This window comes from Physeter macrocephalus, chromosome 17 (assembly GCF_002837175.3).
Source record: "Physeter macrocephalus isolate SW-GA chromosome 17, ASM283717v5, whole genome shotgun sequence".
NCBI lineage: Eukaryota > Metazoa > Chordata > Mammalia > Artiodactyla > Physeteridae > Physeter > Physeter macrocephalus.
The window spans coordinates 32,463,258-32,483,135 of NC_041230.1; the positions used below are offsets into that span (position 1 = coordinate 32,463,258).

General features: G+C 35.7%; 1 protein-coding gene across 2 annotated transcripts in view; it reads right to left on the reverse strand.

Moving 5' to 3' along the window:
• Positions 1-735: 735 nt before the first annotated feature.
• The window catches only part of CDH8 (cadherin 8), a 382,227-nt gene continuing 363,084 nt past the window's right edge, over positions 736-19,878 (reverse strand). The window contains exons 10-11 of one of the 2 annotated variants that reach the window (XM_028478220.1): positions 2,644-2,895; positions 736-1,229 (exon numbers count right to left, since the gene is read on the reverse strand). In XM_028478220.1, the coding sequence (XP_028334021.1) occupies positions 736-1,229; positions 2,644-2,895 (746 nt within the window). The remainder of the gene's footprint in view (positions 1,230-2,643; positions 2,896-19,878) is intronic. The other variant, XM_028478221.1, reaches the window with a different exon arrangement.

The window sequence follows — 19,878 nt, forward strand, 5'->3', positions numbered from 1 at the left end:
GATGAACCAGGGGGAATGAGTAATCCTGCTTCCAGAGAACAAGCCTGTTTGAATGGGATTTCTCTCCTCCCACTACTGAGTTGGCAATCCCCACCCTGGAATGGATTACAAACATGTGAATATTTTAAGGCTCGACACAATATTTAAAGATGCTATTCAGTCTCTGATGAATGGGGCCAACAATTATGTACAAGGTGTGGTCACCGTACCGTATAATCTAGGAGGCCTCCCAAAGCTCCAGAAAGTCAGAGTGTACAGCAGACCAAGTATTGCTTTATCATTTGTGGCGGGATCCTTATTGGTGAAGGGGAAAAAACCATTTGCATTTATAAAAATCCTTGCAGAAGACACATATCAGTAGCAAATTTCTTGCAGGCCCATTTTTCTAAGAAAGCACCTTTTTAAGTTTGATTTTTTCCTCTTTTTAAACCATTTCTCTAAGGACGGGCCAGGATCCCAATCTTTGTGGTGGTCAGGTAAATATCAAATAGCCAAAGACTTCTAGACACTCCACATACTTTAATTCACACTGCACAAGATTTATAACCTCCTAACACATACTTTTTTATTTTTATTATTACTTTTTTGGTTCAACATTAAAATGTAGTTGAGTTTATAGATGATTGGTGCTAAACTTGCCTCTAAAACAAATGGCCACATTGGTTGTATCTGAGGGGAGTGACCCTAGAATATTACAGAATGCTCAGTTCCCACTGATTTATTCATAATCCACTGTCAAGTTTCTTTGTCACTTTCACCGACAGAGTAGAGTTCGCCCAGTCTCTTAAAGCGGGGACCCCAGTCACTGAGGTAGTCAAAATTCTGATCCGAGTCTGAGGTGGTGGACTCCAGGGAGCTGAGGGAGCCAGCCACGGACCCTCGGCCTTCATAGCCATAAATCTGAATGGAGTCATACGGTGGGGCTGTGGGGTCGTTATCTGCCTCGTGTAGCCGCACATTTATAAATTCATCCACATCAACACCGCTCGGAACTGGAGCAAGCCCTTGCCTTGGCATAAACTGCAAATCTGGTTTAATATCTTTACGGGGTAAAAATCCGTTAATTCCATCCGGGTTTTGTAAAGTTGCAATGTCAAAAGCCTCCGTGTCTTCTTCACCTCCTCCTTCGTCATCGTAGCGAATGATGTTTTCTCGCACATCTTCATCATCTTTGATAATTAATGGCTCGTTTTTATGTCGCCGCAGAGTTACAAACAGCACCACGATGACTACAGGAAAAACACAAAATACCGATTAGCCAGACTCACACATAATTTCACAAGCAACGCATCGTGTATGTTAAGAGAGAGGGACGCTATTTAAAAACTTATGAGCACGTACCTTTCATGCATTCACTTGGGAATTAAGTGAAATACCTTTCTGAAGTATGAGCACTGAATTTTGAGTGAATACTATTCCAGGTTGCTTCTGTTTATTAAATGGTGATGAAGAAGTTGGGTTAAAAGAACAAGTTTGCATCTGTTTATGGTGAAAGCTGCATGTAATACCGTTAGGAGCTCTAGAGTGAATGGCCCAAAAAGGGAAACAGCACAGATAGCATAACTAACTTGCTGTGTATCTTGGGCAGTTCGTTCAATATTTTTTGGCTCCATGACCCTCTTCTATAAAGAAAAAGGAGCTGAATAGATCATATCCAGTACATTTTGTGTTTTTTAAAAATCAGTCCTTCAAGACTCTTTCCAATAAAATAGTGTCCATTTACAGATGAAATGATAAATTAAGGTGAATGTCAACTTTGCATGGGCAACTTCTTCTCTTGTATGAAAGCCAGCACTCCACTATCTGGTAAGGTAGGCCCACAGGTGGGGGAAGGGAGAGGAACACATAAAAAACTAGCCAGATCAGCCACACCAAACTTGGGCTGATGACATTTTTAAAATGTGGCAGGAAACGATGATCAACTCAGGGTACTGGGTGAACAGATGTAACCAGGAAGGTAAAAACTGACATAACCTTTATCTAAGGGCAGGATAAGATACAACTTTCCTTTTGTGTGTCTTCCTACTGTCTAATCTCATTTTTATAATAGGATTTTTTAGTAGAAAAGTTATAAAAACTTTTCCTTATTTTACGATCTTTATCTAAATTTGATTGTAGTATCAATAAAAATATCTGAGAAACAATGCAGTTTTGAAGAAAATGTATTTTTTATTTGCTTAGTTTGTTTGTTTTTATCTTACCAAATTTTGTGATTGGATGGACTCAGTAACTCAATCTATACATTGTTTCCATAAAAGAGTATTTTGGACATATGTGTGCCCCCATTGAAGTAAACTGGCGTGTATCAGAAGATCTGGAGGCCGTCTTATGTAATAGTTGCTGTTGTAACCACATAAAGGTCCATCCCCACTTCCACCACCATTATGCTTAGTATTTTCACCAGTGATGGGATTTAAAAAGGCACTGAATAGTTCTCTCCAATTGAATATTTACTATTACAATTCTTTTCTTCTTCCCTTCTCTTAGTGACCTCAAAGCTTGGAGAAGTATATACAAAGGAATTTTTCTTCCAAAGAATGCTAATTAGGGTTTTCTAGGCTGGGTTAGGGTTTTCTGTCCTTCTTTACAGTCATTTATGAACCAGAAAAATGGTGACCATTAGGCTATGAAGAAAATACATACCTAGCAGCAAAATGATGCATGCTAATATGGCAATTAAGGCGCCCATACTGAGTCCAATCGGAAGTACATAAGCTTCAACATTACAAGACTGGACAACACCATCACTGCTGCAGCCACAGACCCGGATGGTCAGGGTACTGGTGCTGCTCAGAGGAGGATTCCCACTATCACTGATTATGATTGGTAAAAGATAGACTTCTTGCTTCTGGCGGTTGAATCCATTATGCTTTGCCAAAATGCTGAGGGAATTATCTGGAAAAAGTGAAAATTACAATAGTTTGCATCATTTCAAAACGGCTGCCCAAACAACACTTGTTTTTCTAGTTCATAAATCCTCTGCAAGCCTCACGACAATCCCAACTCCACTGAACCACTCCAGCTCTCTCCCTCCCCCCTCTCCCACTTTCCCAGTTGGCATGGACCAAAACATCCACACCCTAACAGGTTCAGTGAGCTTGGTCTCAGGATAAACTAATGGAGTTTTACCACCACCTTGTAAATGCAAAAGATTTCTTTTACAAAAATCATCTTCAAGTGTCCTTTTAGAAGACACAAATTATCCCAAGTCCCCATAAATAAGTTTAATGTTCTCTCGTTGGTCCTGATAATGCAAATGTGACAGAATTTCCTCACATTTGAAAGTCATGTTTGAGAAGCTTTGTGTTAAAAGTAGACTATATGACAGTATGGCATACAAAACAATGCATTTGACTCCCACAGGTACCTAAAAACAGTTACTCATGCTCTAGAGCATTTTACACTAACACGTAACAAAAGTCCCATTTACTGCCAATTGGAGGAGATATGCCACATATTTTAAAATTCTGCAGAGAAGACCTCTAGTGGTTACACAAATAAGAATTAAGTGATGAAAAGTCATAGGAGCAGGTGGTCCATTTTTAATGTATTAACTAATCATATGGAAATGTATACTGGTTATCTGGAGCAACACTTAAGGACATTTAAGCAATACTTAATGGCATACTTCAGCTCGATGTAGAACTGGCTAGTGAGAAGTGATTGGTCCCGTGGTAGGGCTATGTTTCTCAAAATTTCACCCCCAAAATAAACTTTTTATTGTCATTCATCCCTATGTCATGAACTATAGCTATATATGTGTGTATATATGTATATATATATACATATATATATAAATTATTAATCTATTTTCTCATTTTGACTAATGAAAGACATAGGTCTATTCAACATGGGAACACTGATTATTTCACCCTGATATTCCAGCCAAAAGCAAATAAACATAACTTTGGTTAATGGGTGCAGTACAATTTGGGCAAAATGATTATTTCAGTTGGGAGTTTTTCAAATATTGGCAAGTTTGCAGACCCCAGAACACTTGTCTGCCTCGTTGTTGCATATTAAGGCAGGCATTCCAAACCATTGCTGTCCAGTTCCTGGTCATCAGTGTCCTACTGGTTTCCAGAATACACAAATACATGAATAGATATTCCACTCAAATGATTTTAAGTAAATGTGTTAAATCTTCTGTACCATATAGTACTATACCAGAATTCAAAAAAAGTGACATTCCCTAAAATAAATGTATAAATTATATTTGGTTTTGCTTTGTTTAAGATATATGTGGACCTACAATGCCTTGCTAGTAAGCATTTGAAGAGAAAAAAAAAAAAGAAAAAACTCTGAGTTAACAATTTTTTTTCTAAATTATTGCTGGTTGTGCCTCATTATTTAGTAATTTGAAGAGTGAAAAGAAGTCTCTAGTGGAAGTAAGCAGTGGTATTCCAAATGATCTAGTAATCTTTATTTCCATGACATAGAAGGAAATACCACTAAGCTAAAAGCAGGAGAACATCATCTCAAAAAAGATACAGAATATATAGCTGTGTTACATTTCCAGAAAGTGTGTGACAAGATTGAATACAGTTAAAATTAGTACAAGGAACATTTGTGGGTGATTTCATATACCATAGTTCAAAACAGAAGATGGGAATTGTTCTTCAAGATGCAATTAATAAAATTGCAACGAGGCTTTTGTCTTTTTGTGGTTAACATTATTTATATGAGAAACTATCTTTGCATATTCGCTCTTTAAAACAAACTATAATGATAATTTAGAAACTGCAGGAGTATTACTCATTGCAGAACAAAACCATCTCCTTTATTACTTAGAAAAGCATTGATGGGTCTAAGACCAAACTCATACTTACTCATTTTTTACTACTCCTGGTATCTGCACATGTTGCTCCCTTTCTGTATAAAGAAAATTATTGACTGAGTAAAGGGAGTCTATGAGTCATTTTTGCTAAAATTTACCTGCTACTTCCAGGCAAAGTCAATTCCCTATTTGCCTATTAATTTTTTACCACATTTTTGATTGGAACTTGCATTTATTAATTATTTAGTTATTTCATTAGGCCAAATTGAATTTTCATTATTTTACACTAAAAAAAAATTGAATATTAGCAGTTTCACACACTTCAAATTCATGTTTTTGAAATACATGTTTCTTTCAATCTACATGTTGCAGATATCTTTAACAAAGTTCTGGTTTGTTTCTTTAAAACATATGATGCCTTTTCATTTTATTAAAATTTTAATCTCAATGTAGTCAATTTTATCAATCTCTTTAATGGTTAGTAGTTTAGCCTTATTTTTAAAATTATTAATTATATAAAAATTACTTCTCATAATGTTACCTTTCACATTTAAACAATCGTATGGAATTGGTTTTTTCTGTACTGATTATTGATTTTCCCAAGGTTAATTATAGAGTAACTTATCCCTTACCCACTGATCTTCAATTCTCAGTCTCTCACAAATCAAATTTTTTTGCATCTTCATCCTTTTAGGCTCTCTATCATGTTCCAATGCTCTGTTTTTCTAATCCTGCATCAATACCATGCTTTTTATTTATGAAAAATTTGTAATAAATCTCGATGTTTGCTAGGGTATTTTCCCCTATAGTGTTCTTCTTTAGGAATATTTCAGCTGTTCTTGTTCATTTGCTAATCTCTGACAAATATAGAAGAGATTATCAAGTTCCATGAAAATTCCTATAAGAGTTTTAGTAGAAATTATAGTAAGATGTAAATAAATTGAGAGAATTGACAGCTTTATTATGTTTAGTCTTCTATACCAATATCGTGGTTTCTTATTTTCTTTAATATATGTTAAGAAAATGTTTTTATTTTAGCTACAAGAGATTTTCACATATTTTTTACACTTATTATTAGTACTGCATGTACTTTGTTTTTTAGTAAATATTACCTTTTTAAAATTATATTTTCATCTCATCGTTCATCTGATTGTTTTATGCATTGATTTTAATTCTAGTAAACTTCTAAACCTTTTTTTTTTTACTTATAAAAATATATCTCAACACAGAGATATGTGTGAGGAGCATGATAATATGAGGAACTCCACAGAATTGCTCCCCAGTGGAACTAGTGAGAATTATAAAATAACATTAAAAAAAATTAATGTCTCTGGAAATGGTCCTGGAGACAAGCAGCAAATGCAGAAATGTTTATTCAAGAAAATCTATTAGAGTCTGGTAGGAATGATGAGAATGTAGTGTGTCAACCAGAACCTAGTTCCTTCACCCCTTCTCTCAGCTCTGCGAGATGGAAACTCCACTCCAAACTGGTTCAGCCAAGAACACAGGGCTCGCCTCACCCCACCCCAGCTAGCAGTTGGAGGGCAAGGTGTTGCCAGTTCTCACCCTGCTCCTGGCTACCTATTGATCAACTAAATTCTGAATTGGTATGGCCAGGAAGAGGGGCTCCTTTCTTCTTTACAGCCTATACTTGTGCAACAGAGGCTCTACCTTGGCAAGGCTTCACAGGGAATACAGGGCCGCAATTGTGCTTGCCCTGGACTGTAAAGCAGTGGTTTCACACTGGAAGAGCCAAGCCAAAAAGACTTGAGGCTACTGTTCCCTTGCATCAAGTGCCCAGCTCCTAAAGTAGAGGCGTCACTCAGAGAAACCCAGCATAGTCTCCAATTCAGCTCCAAAGCCAATGGCTCAAAGTTTTGCCTCGGTGGAGAAGCAAAGAACCCAGGAAAGAGATGCAGAGGAGGCTGCCAGGTTTAGAACAAATCTGAAACACTTGCCAAGGGAAATGCCCTTTTGAAGGAGCCCAAATTGGGTTGGATTAGTCTGTAGAACAATTTAGGGCCCCAAATTAAAAACAATACAGGAATCATCTGGCAATCAGTGGAGTTTAACAATTTGGGTGTAGTCAGGGAAAGAGACAGAAAACCCTGCCCAAACCACTGCCATTCGAGGGTGACTGTGGGCATACCCAAGGCTGGGATCCCCTGAAGTGAAACATTAGAGGCTTAACACTGCAGAGGGGAAGTAGACTTTACTAAAGTAATCTAGCCGATCAATAAACAAATAAACAAGGAAATTACAGTAACAGGCCTTCAGTGAAAAGTCAATATCAGATTTGCTATAATATATTCTCTAAAAATGTCCAGTCTTCAACAAAAGATTATAAGATATACAAAGAAACAAGAAATCATGACCCATAAACTAGAGGAAAACAAAACAAAACAAAAAAGCAGGCAAAAGAAACTGTCCATGAGAGCAAACAGATATCAGATTAACCAACGACTTCTAAGGAGCCATTGTAAACGTGTTCAATGAACTACAGTAAACCTTTAAAGAAGGAAATGAAGGCATGATAATAATGTCATATAGAGAATATCAAAAAAAGAACATAATGGAAGATGTGGAGTTGAAAAGTACAATAACTAAAATGATAAATTACAAACTATAAATTTGAATTGGCAAAAGAAAGCATTAGTGAACTTGGAGATAGATCAATAGAAAATATGCAAGCTGAAGAATATAGAAAAAAAAGAAAGAAGAAAAATGAAGAGAACCTCAGAAAAATGTGGGACATCATTAAGTGCACAAATATACCTGAAATGAAAATACTAGGAGACAAAGAAAGGAAAAGAAAAAATATGGCTGAAAACTTCAAAAAATCTTGGAAACATTAGTCTCCGCATTCAGAAAGCTCAACAAACATCAAGAATGTAAACACAAAGAGATTCACAAAGAGACAGAAAACAAAAAATGCTGCAAGTCAAAGTGCTGAAAGTAAGAGAAAATTGACTCATCACTTCCAAGGGAACCCCAATAAGATTAACAACTAAATTTTAATTTTAATTTTAATTTAATTTTATTTTATTTATTTATTTTTTCGGTACGCAGGCCTTTCACTGTTGTGGCCTCTCCTGTTGCGGAGCACAGGCTCCAGACGCGCAGGCTCAGCGGCCATGGCTCACGGGCCCAGCCGCTCCGTGGCATGTGGGATCTTCCTGGACCGGGGCACAAACCCATATCCCCTGCATCGGCAGGTGGACTCTCAACCACTGCGCCACCAGGGAAGCCCACAACTAAATTTTTATAGAAATAATGGTCACCAGAAGGAAGAGGGTTAGCACATCCAAAATGCTCAAAGCAAAAACTTTCAACCAAGAATCACATATTCAGCAAAGCTATCTTTAAAAAAAATGAAATAGAGACATTCCCAGATTACAGAAAAACTGAGGGCATTTGTCACCAGCAGACATGTCTTAAAAGAAACAGGAAAGGAAGTTCTTCAGACTGAAAAGCAAATATCCCCAGATGGTAATTCAACTCCACATTAAAAACAAAGAGCATCAGGAAAAGTAATTATGTAGTTATCAAAGACAGTATAAATGCATAGTTTTTCTCTTTTCTTAACTTTTAAAAAGCAATTGTATAAAACAATGCATACGTAATATATTATTGAGGATATAATAACTAGAAATTCAAAAGTAATGGTTTGGTATTCCAATATTCTCCTTTTAGGAATGGATAAAAAAAACTAGGCAGAAATAAATAAGGCAATAGAAGATTTGAATAACAGTATAAACCAACTATACCTAACACATTTATACAACACTCTACCCAAATAGCAGAATAAATATTCTTCTCAAGTACACATGGAACATTCTGCAATGTATACCATAGGCTAGGCATAAACTAAACCTCCATAAATTTAAAAGGATATAAATAATGCAAAATGCATTCTCTGACAGTAATAGAATGAAATTAGATATCAATAATAGAAAAAATTTTGGGAAACTCATAAATATGTGGAAATTAAACAATGCATTCCTCAATAACCAATGATTCAATGAAGAAATCAAAAGGAAATTTTGAAAATGTGAGACAATGTAAGTGAAAATGCAGTCAATCAAAAAGTAATGGATGCAGCTATAGCAGTGCTTAGAGAGATAATTATAGCTTTAAATGCCTATATTAAGTTTTTGTTTTCATCTTAACTATACTAACAAGAACCTCACATACAATTTTGAGTATAAGAAGTTATGGTAGATACCTGTACCTTGTTCTTGATATTAAAAAAGAGAAATAGCTTTTGACTTTGAACATTAAGTAAGATGATTGATGGTGTTTATTTCAAGACACTTTTTGTAAAAGTGCACTCTCATTTCTTTCCTTTTAATTTTTTCTTTTGTTTTATTTGTTTTACAATGATGCAAAGGGAAAAGGCAGTCATATCAAGGATAGTAACTTAGCTGTTCACTACCTCTAAACTTGGCTTCAATTGTATTATTGTGTTATTTAAAAATCTTCTTTCCAGTCCTTCATATGTGCATGCATTTCCATTTTATATCATCTTGTTTTCTCTACAACCTAACCTGTTCTATCCTTATGGCTTCTTCCCTTACTTATTATATTTACTGCATTTATTTATTTTTCTTTTTGAGCATAACCAATATAAGAGGATACCTTGATAATGATTTACTAGAGAAAACACAGACATTTTCTAAAACTGAAAAATATATGAAACGAAAAAAGGAAATGACCATTGATTTTTTTAATTAAATCTTTTGAATTTGAGTATATAATGACAGAATTTGACAAAAGATAGAAAGATACTGTGCCAAGATCTATTTAAGAAGAGAATGGACCAAAAGCATTTGGCATTCTCTAGGGTGGACGAATATCCAGGCGGACAGACTAATGTCCATGGATATGCTACCCATATAGTGCAGTTGAGTTGCACTGAGATAGGAACATATTGTAACCTTATCACCTAGTTCTCTGATATTCTCAATAGGTGAAATATTTAAATATTTGTATTCCCTATTATTTTTCTCAGTTATGGATTTTCCTGTTTTCTCATCCTCCTGGAATGTTTTGCTTATGAGCCTTACAACAAGGAGAATGAATGACTCTATTTTTAAAACCTTGCTTCATACTCCACACCCATTTGTTTCTGTTTATGACCAACTGTTGAAGGAAAGATCATGAAGGGGAGTTAACGTGGACTAATAGCACCAGGCATACTTCAAATGACGATATTCCTAAAATAGTGGTTTGTTGCATTCCTTACTCCTTGTCTGAGTAATACAAGGTATATATCAAATAAATAGTAAAGAAAGGACCAGGTAAATAGTAGGTGCATAGTCTTGCTTGCTTTCAGATAGCACATTACAGTTATGCCATTATGTATGAAATTTCTTTCAGATTCTGACAACAGATTAATTTTGAATAAAAATAGTTACTTGTATTCTTAGTTTTGTTGTTTTGTTATTCCAGAGCATTTGTTGTAATTTTACTGGAAATTGCTAGAGGCTGTTAACAAAGGCAGCCATTTTAAAATTAAGTGCTTAGAATTTTTATGCAACAGTTTTGACATTATAAATAATATTAAGACAAATAGATAATATTCAATAAAATGTGTGCATTATCTCACTAGACTCTAAGCCCCTTGAGGGAGACTAGCCTTAGTCACAGCTCTAGTCTCAGTCTCCAGCACAGGACTTGGTGCAGAACAAAGGTTCTTATGACAACATTAGTCACATCGTTTAACCTACTTTTATTTGGTCTTGCCACTCTTCTTTCTCTCTTTATTCCAGCCCTCCTGGTCTTTTCTGAGTTAAGGATTTTCTGTCCTCAGGGCTTTCATATTTGCTCTATTTTCTGTCTCATAATCTCTCTATCCCTCCTCGGCCCTAATTTGAATTATTAAAATTTATGCATTCTTTATGTCTGTTCTTAAATATCACTCCTTTGGGGAAATTTTCTTTTACTAGTTGTCCCCAGTCTCCTCAGATAAATTAGTTATGTAATCTTCTAAAAACCTTTTTATTTTCATCAAAACACTTACCACAAAGAAATGATATTGTAATGGGGATATCATAGACCCTGGGGATACAGAAATAAACTAGGGAACTTCCAAGTAACAAATAACCAATTTATGATGCATAATGAATACTCAGCAAATATTTGCTGAATAAATGAAGAAGTAATCATTAGCCATATTTTGTGGGGCTCATATTTATTTCATGTTATTTTGTCATGGGGGGTTATATGTAGCTCAAAATAAGTCAGTGAGAAGAATCAATTTCAGGCTGTTGGAAAGCATATATAGCCAGGGTCTTATATGGAAATTTAAAAGAAATATTGATGGTTTCCAAGTCTTTCCCTGGACATGCCGCATATCATGTAACATGAGCAATAAATTGAGGTTGCTTATATTTAAGTAGAGAAGGCTCAGAGGGCAAGAAAAATTGCTCTAAAGTATCTGAAATACCATCATTTAAAGAGGTGCACATCAGAATTCTACTGAGGAGTCTAGGAGAAATTTCCTCTTTGATTCTTGATATTCAGTCTTTGAATCATTTGGAATTGGAAATCAAAGGATATTTTCTCATACGACATTAATATCCTTATAAAGAAAGTTTTCTTTAGCAAATAAGTCAATAAGTGTTTGTTATAGACTGAAAGTTTGTGTACATATGTTGAAACCCTAACCCCCCCCCCAACACCCCCAGTGTGGCTATATTTGGTGATGGAGCTTCTAAGGAAGTAATTAAGGTTAAGGAAGTTCATAAGAGTGGGGCCCTGATACTACAGAATTGGTGTCTATAGAATATAGAGACACCAGAGAGCTCTCTCTTTCTCCACCTGTGGGCAAAGAAGAGGTCATATGGAGCACACAGAGAGATGGTGGCCACCTATAAGCAGCCAAAAGAAGAGGGTTCAGGATGAAACACATCTTGCCTACCCCTTGATCTTGGATTTCCTCACCTCTGGGACTGTAAGAAATAAAATTGTGTCGTTGAAGCCACCAGTCTGAAATATTTTGTTATAGCAGCCTCAGCACACTAGATAGTGCTATGGTCACTTATTAATTCTATATGCATACTCCATGAAAAACTAAAAAGTCTATCTGAAGAGATAGGCGGTGCCTACCTGGATAATTCTTCAACTCTATTTGTGTAATTTTCCCCACAGTCCTAAGTTCCTTCCTTCCTTCTTCCCTTCCTTCCTTCTTCCCTTCCTTCCTTCCTGCCTGCCTTCCTTCCTGCCTTCTTTCTATTTATTTTCTTTGGCCATTATTATTGCTGTTATTATTTAAATATCCCACGTTCTTTCCCCATTGTCTATTTTTTTTTCCCAGATAAAATAAAGTAGGCAAATCTAAATTCTCTATTTGTTTCAGTGTAGTTCATCTGTTGTTGTTGCCCTGATGCAGAAAGTTTACTTTGGTCTAGGTCCCATTTATTTGAAATCATGGAATTATGGCTTTTGTTTATCCTGTTACATGCAAGCAAAAGCAACAAGGAGCCAGAGTTAATGAAGGCACTTGCCAGACAAATGTTTATGACAAAGGAATAGATGAAAAGAAGATCAGTAGATATTATGCCTTTTTGAGAAATGTCTCCTGTCATTTGACTTGCAAATTTAATTCAAATTTTCTTGTCAAATCAAATGGAATGAAAATGGCAAGAAGGCCAAAACCAAGGGAAAATGACACTCTGTTCAGTAGGTATGGACAAGAGATTTAATTAAGTTCTTATCATTGTGTTGTATCTGTTATTTCTAAAAACCTTGCAAAGCAATAAAGATACAAATCCATGGATTTCAGCATACTAGATAATATGCTTATATAGTATCTAATATCTAGGAACATGAAGCAAAGATCATAACATCTACACTTCATTTATGTATTTTTACTCTAAACACTAAGTCTTGTTGGAAACAATCAGGCTATAATGAATTAATAAAAATTAAGACTCTGTGAAGCCAGTCTCCTCCAGTACCATTATAATTTCCTACGTAATTCATTGAAAGTATACCAACATACTAAGTCTGCAACATGCAACTGGATATTCTGAGTCACCTAATTAGATCATTTGTCATTCTTTTCCCTTTTTTTTCCTCATTAGATAGTGCACCATGCCACCTGATGTTAATAATCTCAATATTTATATGAATGTTGACTCATTACCAAATCTCCTAATATTTAATAATAAAGTATGTATATCTAGCCATGAATGTTGACCAAGGTTTACTTTGGCTTTAGAAAAACTGTCACTGTGAATTCTTTTAGAAGTTCCTAGACTAATACCAAAGTTAATGTTTAGTCAACATTTTACAGTTACATATATAATAAATTAGTGCCTTTTTAACAGAAAAAAAACTTATTCCACTATAACCATGCAGCACTACAATTCTATAAATATATGAAAGACTGACATTTTGCAGAGGAAATGTACAGAGAGTGGGCTATGCCTTTCACTTTACAAAAGTTAGGACTCATTAAAGTAATCTATGAAATTTAAGCATCTTCTAAAATTCTTTAAGATTCTACATATACTGTTCTTAAATGGCTAATATAAGAGGAAATTTTTTCTTAGATCATATGAAGATGGTGTTCAATGTAGTGGCCTGAATGGTGACCTCCAAAGAGACATGTATATGTCCTTTTCCTTGGAACCTATGAATGTTACCTTACTTGGAAAAGGGTCTTTGAAGATGTAATCAAATTAAAAATCTTGAGATGAAGAGTTCATCTAGGATTACCTGGTGGGTCCTAAATCCAGTAACATGTATCTTTAAAAGAAAGTCCAATAACATGTGTCCTTCTAAGAGTAAGTCAGAGAGAGATTAAACACAGAGAAGAAGGAGAGAGAATGTGACCACAAAGGCAGACATTGACATGATGTGGCCACAGCCATGGAATGCCTACAGCCAAAAGAAGCTGCAGGAGATGAAGAATGAATTCTCCTCTGTGGTTTCTAAGAGAGAGTGTGGGCCTGCCAGTACCTTGATGTCAGACTTCTGGCCTCCAGACTGTGAGAATACATTTCCGTTGTTTTAAGCTTCCCTGTTTGTGGTAATTTGTTATGGCAGCCCTAGGAAATTAATACCATCAATAAATCTGATTAAATATTATTTACAGAAGCAAGGTAGGCATTCTTATGGCCATTTTACCTATGAGAAACAGGTTTTTTTGACTGATAAAAGGTTTCTCAGCTGACAGTTAAGAATTACTAGCAAGTCCAATGTATTTCTACACTTTCTCTGTCATCTTAGCAAAAGTCACCTCAGGAAGCAAGGAGAAATAGGCTCTAAGAAGGTTATATTAAAGCTCAAGGATAAGATAAAAAAGAGAAAGTGTGTGGAGGAGGTTTTTCCACACCATGACACCTTTATCAGAGACAAGGTTAAAGCTAAGTAGTCAAGGCCACTGGTAGGCAGAAATATAGTATTGTAGAGGCATCAAAAGGTATTCAGTACAACACTATCAATCTAAATCCCATATATTGAGACTCAATATAACATAGTATAGCATAGCATAGCATAACATTGAATTAATTATCAAGAAATAAGCATTTTTGGTGCCAGAGAGGAATGCAAGTATCTCAAAGTCCAAGTTCCATGCTAGATATAATCACACTGCCCAAAGTCTTCTGAGTTTGATTATTTTTCTCCTGCACTTAATTTGCATGCTAGATCTTACTCAAAATGTTCCATGTATGTTATGCAGATCCCTTAGAACTCAGAGGAAAGGCAGATTTATCTCACTCCAGGCACCAGGGAGAGATGAAGATTAATATTACCTTCATTTTATCTGAGAAATGCCTGCATTAACTAACTCACAAAAGTGAAAACTATACCAAGACCCAATTTCTATTTTGTTTGAATGGAAATTTTAAAGTTTTTATAAATATCAACAGATCTGGAAAATAATATTTCTTATCTACTTGGATTTACGCAGAACTGAAAAATGCATTAACATTTTTTAAGCGTACAGCTACTTAGGGGAAAAATACAAAAACAAAACAAAGAAATACCAAGGTCTTTAGTGGAGTTGTAAACATTTCAGAAATTAACCTAATAGTGGTTAAAAATCCAGACATTGGAAAGCTAGCACTGTCAGGAGAATGACTTTTCTACCACATCTCTATTGATTGAACAGATATCTCTAAATATTTAAGAAACTGGGAGTCAGAGATTAATTCGTTTGCACTGGAGCTGATGAGTTTTTGCCCATTAACACACTTGTTATATAGGGTAGTTGGACCAGGAAGTGAGACGATTTTAAAACAGCAGTTAAAGTGAAGCATACATTGTGTATAAGATATGGAAATCATTAAATATAGTGAATAGAGAGCTGAGGATATAAAAGAAAGGAAGTACCTAAAGTAGTTTGTATTCTAAATAACCTGCTTTGATTTGAAAGAGGTTAAGTATCCCTGGAAATCATCACTTTGGTAGACATCATCATCTTCCTGAAGATTTTGAATTTGCACATATGAAACTAAGACCTAAGTGTCTTTAGATCTTAGTTTCATATGTGCAAATGGTTTCTTAGTTTCCTAAGAAACTAAGTGAAAGCCACCAAAAATAGTACAAATTCATTTTCCTTTGCCATCACCCATGCCTCCATCTTAATGTCTTTCAAATCCACACTGACACATTCAGTTAATTCTCTCAGTTATTCAGTTCCTCCTGTCTCCAATATATCGCTGTCAGAGGAAAGTCTTCTTTGGCACATATTTACCCAGCATGCTGCTATACAGCCAGGTGTGATGGTTTTCTGCCTCACCAACTGAAAGGTCCTTGGATGCAGAGATTTTGCCTTCTTTAGTGAATGCATCCTATTGACTATCATATGTGTCACCATATAGCAAACTTCATGGTAAGATTTTAATTAATCCTTGTTGAATGAACAAATGGATGACTTTTAAAAATGATTACTGACCTCAAGGAACTTCTGACTCAGAAGGGGAGAGAAAATAACATACAACTCGCCAAAATGTGAGTCAGCTGATACTCATTCTCTAATTGTAAGCCCTGTCCTTTGGTCTCTGCTCCTGTACCTCACGGTCCACTATGCCATTTGTACCTTGATGTAAATTTCTTTGTCATAGATACAAATGAGGGATGCTTTAAGGAAAGAGTGGCATGTGGGCTGGGTTTAGAGGAAAGGGCTGGTTTGTTAAGCTGGGGAAGTGCAAAGCATGGCATCCCTTCTTGTCCCTATAATTCTCATTTTTCTGTTCCATAGCGTTCTGTCCTCATCATTTTGTTCTAACCTCTGTATGATCTGTGTGAATCTGATTCACTTACCTGATTTCAAATACCAGACAATATTTTTCTAAAATCTTAGCCCTATGTCCCCTGCAGTTACCTACTGGGTACATCCACCTGGATGGTCAGTGCCACAAATTCAATCTTTCAATAGTGGAACTAATAATATGTAATGCCTATTCTTCTCCATTTCTAAAAATCTCTTTCTTGATCCAATTTCTCGTATCATCTTTCTGGCTACATGATTTTACACATCTTTTCCCTTGTATCCAATAAGCTCACATCTTCGTTTTCAATGTAGGGAAGTTCTGTCATCCTTCAGTAATCAGCTGAAATTTTACTCTTTCCTTTATGAAGGAGGCAATAGGAACAGACAGACTCCTAAGGATTTTGTAGTACCTAACTCAGAGACATAATAGAGATTTGATTGTAAAATGAATGTAAAGCAAATAATGATGGTTTTAGTTAGTTTGTTGAATAAATACATAATAGTCATCAGTGACTATAAGTCAACATGTAACAAGAGACTCAAAACGCAAAGCAGTACCTTGAGAAGTCCAAAATGTATCCAATGCTACACAAATAGAATGCAGTGAGAGGATCTTACATCACTAATGATACATACATATTACATTCATTTTAAAAATAAAGTGCCTATCATATACTAGGCTCTGATATATTTGGTCCATCTTGACACTCTAGTTGTCAAGCCTGTTTAATGATCACCTGTGTCTGAGCAAATATTCACACAAACAGAAGCCAGGTGAAAAATTCAGATACAAGTGTCTGTCTGAGCATATTAAAAATGCGTATTCTTGGATTTTATTATAAATTAACTGAATAAGAATCTCTGGGGCTAGGCCCTGGACATCTGCATTTCAAATAAATTTTGTTTGCATAAAAATCTTCTGGGATACCTGAGAGCCATTCTACTCCATTCTATTTCTTCCCTTAGGTGTTAGCAGTGGTTAATGGCTTGGCCCAAGCCCTCAGAGGCTCCACTGGGGAAGCTATTATGCTCTGGGTTTTGTAATCCAGCAGGGGTAGCAGCTAATAGCAATTTTCCTGCATAATTCCTTCTTTTCTGGTTTAGTGGTAAAATAGCTGCTAAAAAAGAAGGGAAATGATGCAACAAAATGTGGCATCCTACAGCGAGCTGCAGTCCAGTGTTTGTCCTTGAATCATTTTAAAGTTTAATATGTTATATTAAAACAGCTTGGCTAAACATATATCTTTGGGCAGAAGTCTTAATATACAGTGAAGGCAGTTATGTAGATAAAATTATCATTCAAGCAGTGGTCACATTATCATTCCTCCCAGGTTACGGGGAATGGCACGTGCTTTTGAATCTTAAAACCCACATTCTTTACAGTCTTGGAAATAGTACTGTTTTGATCATACAAAAATGACTTTACATTAAAGGTCAAACTGATTTGCTTTTCCTCAAATTCACCCACATATTAACAGGTTAAAATATAGATGGAGAGAGCAGAAATAAAATGATTGAAGAAAAAAAGATACCTGTGTAGGTCACCCTTATGATTGAAATAGAAATCACATCAAACTCATTCAAACTCTTTTTATTGAAGATGTAACCTGATAAAACTCCCTATTGTTATACACTGTAGAGAAATCTGAATACATTTTGAAGTCATGCATGATTTCATTTTAATACTTTCTTTTAAAATAAAAGGAATTTTTTGATGAGTCTTTTAAAATATTCTCAAGATGGTATTTGATTTTCCAAGCTTACCAGCCCCCATTGACAATGAATGTGTGGTATTTTCTAGCAGTGGGCAGTGATATAAAGATCCCTACCATCAGATTCTCCACATTTTGGAATTATAAGAGGTATGCTTAACAAATAAAGAGAAGTTTAAGGGAATTTGTTCCCTTTTCAACTTTCTAATTCCTGAGAAGTTTATATTAGGTGTAATTTCTTTAGGATACGTATTCAGAATGCTTCGGAACGTCATATTAGATAATGTTCGGGCTTTGGAATCATTCCTAATTGTGTTTGCACCCTAATTTCATTACTTACCTCGTTGCATTTTAAAATAATTTCCCCAAGGTCATAGCAGGTACTCTTATTGTGCCCAAATTACTAATTAAGGAAATGAGGGTCAGGAGGTCTTTGAGGGGTCAGTGTGTTTTTTTATCTAAAGTATATTTTCAGGGTCTGAAGTGTGCAGTGTTTAATGAAACTTAAAACAATAGTCATTATTATTAATATATGTAAGATTATCAGTTACTTTAGCTTTGAAATAAAGCAAAGCATTGCAATCTTTTAAGACTATTTGGATTTCATACTTTCATACTTTCCAATGAATTTCTACTTGAAAGCCTCAAAGCCACAAACTAAATTATAAAGTAAAATATAAGGTAAAAAAATAAAATACATGTTAAGGAGTGAGACTCCACTTAAATTAAAAGAGTGTTTATTGTAGGTCAATTATATGTCAATAAAGATGACTTTTAAAATCACCGAACATTTAATTTAAAACAGGCTTGGTTTTGCTTCAGGCTTGGAAGACAGCCCTCCAAGAGTAGGATATAAATTGTCTTCTGTTTCTATCCTTCTGCTTCCGCTTTCAGTCAGGTATCTGCTATACGTAATTCTGGCCTCCTTGTGATCTGTCCCGGGGAACACACGAATCGAAGAAAAGGGTATAATCTTGCATGGCTAATATAGCTGCAATTTGTCGCTGATGCCCTAAGAGTGAGATATAAAGTGCTAGTATTTTTTTTAACGTCTTTATTGGAGTATAATTGCTTTACAATGTTGTGTTAGTTACTGCTGTACAACAAAGTGAATCAGTTACATGTATACATATATCCTCATAACCCCTCCCTCTTGCGCCTCCCTCCCATCCTCCCTACTCCACCCTTCTAGGTGATCACAAAGCACCGAGCTGATTTCCCTGTGCTATGCAGCTGCTTCCCACTAGCTATCTATTTCACATTTGGTTGTGTATATATGTCCATGACACTCTCTCACTTCGTCCCAGCTTATCCTTCCCCCTCCCCGTGTCCTCAAATCCATTCTCCACGTCTGCGTCTTTATTCCTGTCCTGCCCCTAGGTTCATCAGAACCATTTTTTTTTTAGATTCCATATATATGTGTTAGCATGCGGTATTTGTTTTTCTCATTCTGACTTACTTCACTCTGTATGACAGACTCTAGGTCCATCCACCCCACTACAAATAACTCAATTTCATTTCTTTTTATGGCTGAGTAATATTCCATTGTGTATATGTGCCACATCTTCTTTATCCATTCATCTGTTGATGGACATTTAGGTTGCTTCCATGTCCTGGCTATTGTAAATAGTGCTGCAATGAACATTGTGGTACATGTCTCTTTTTAAATCATGGTTTTCTATGGGTATATGCCCAGTAGTAGGATTGCTGGGTTGCATGGTAGTTCTAGTTTTAGTTTTTTAAGGAACCTCCATACTGTTCTCCATAGTGGCGGTATCAATTTACATTCCCACCAACAGTGCAAGAGGGTTCCCTTTTCTCCACACCCTCTCCAGCATTTATGGTTTGTAGATTTTTTTATGATGACCATTCTGACCGGTATGAGGTGATACCTCATTGTGGTTTTGATTTGCTTTTCTCTAATGATTAGTAATGTTGAGCATCCTTTCATGTGTTTGCAGATAATCTGTATATCTACTTTAGAGAAATGTCTATTAAGGTCTTCTGCCCATTTTTGGATTGGGTTGTTTGTTTTTTTGATGTTGAGCTGCATGAGCTGCTTGTATATTTTGGAGATTAATCCTTTGTCTGTTGCTTCATTTGCAAATATTTTCTCCCATTCTGAGGGTTGTCTTTTCATCTTGTTTATGGTTCCCTTTGCT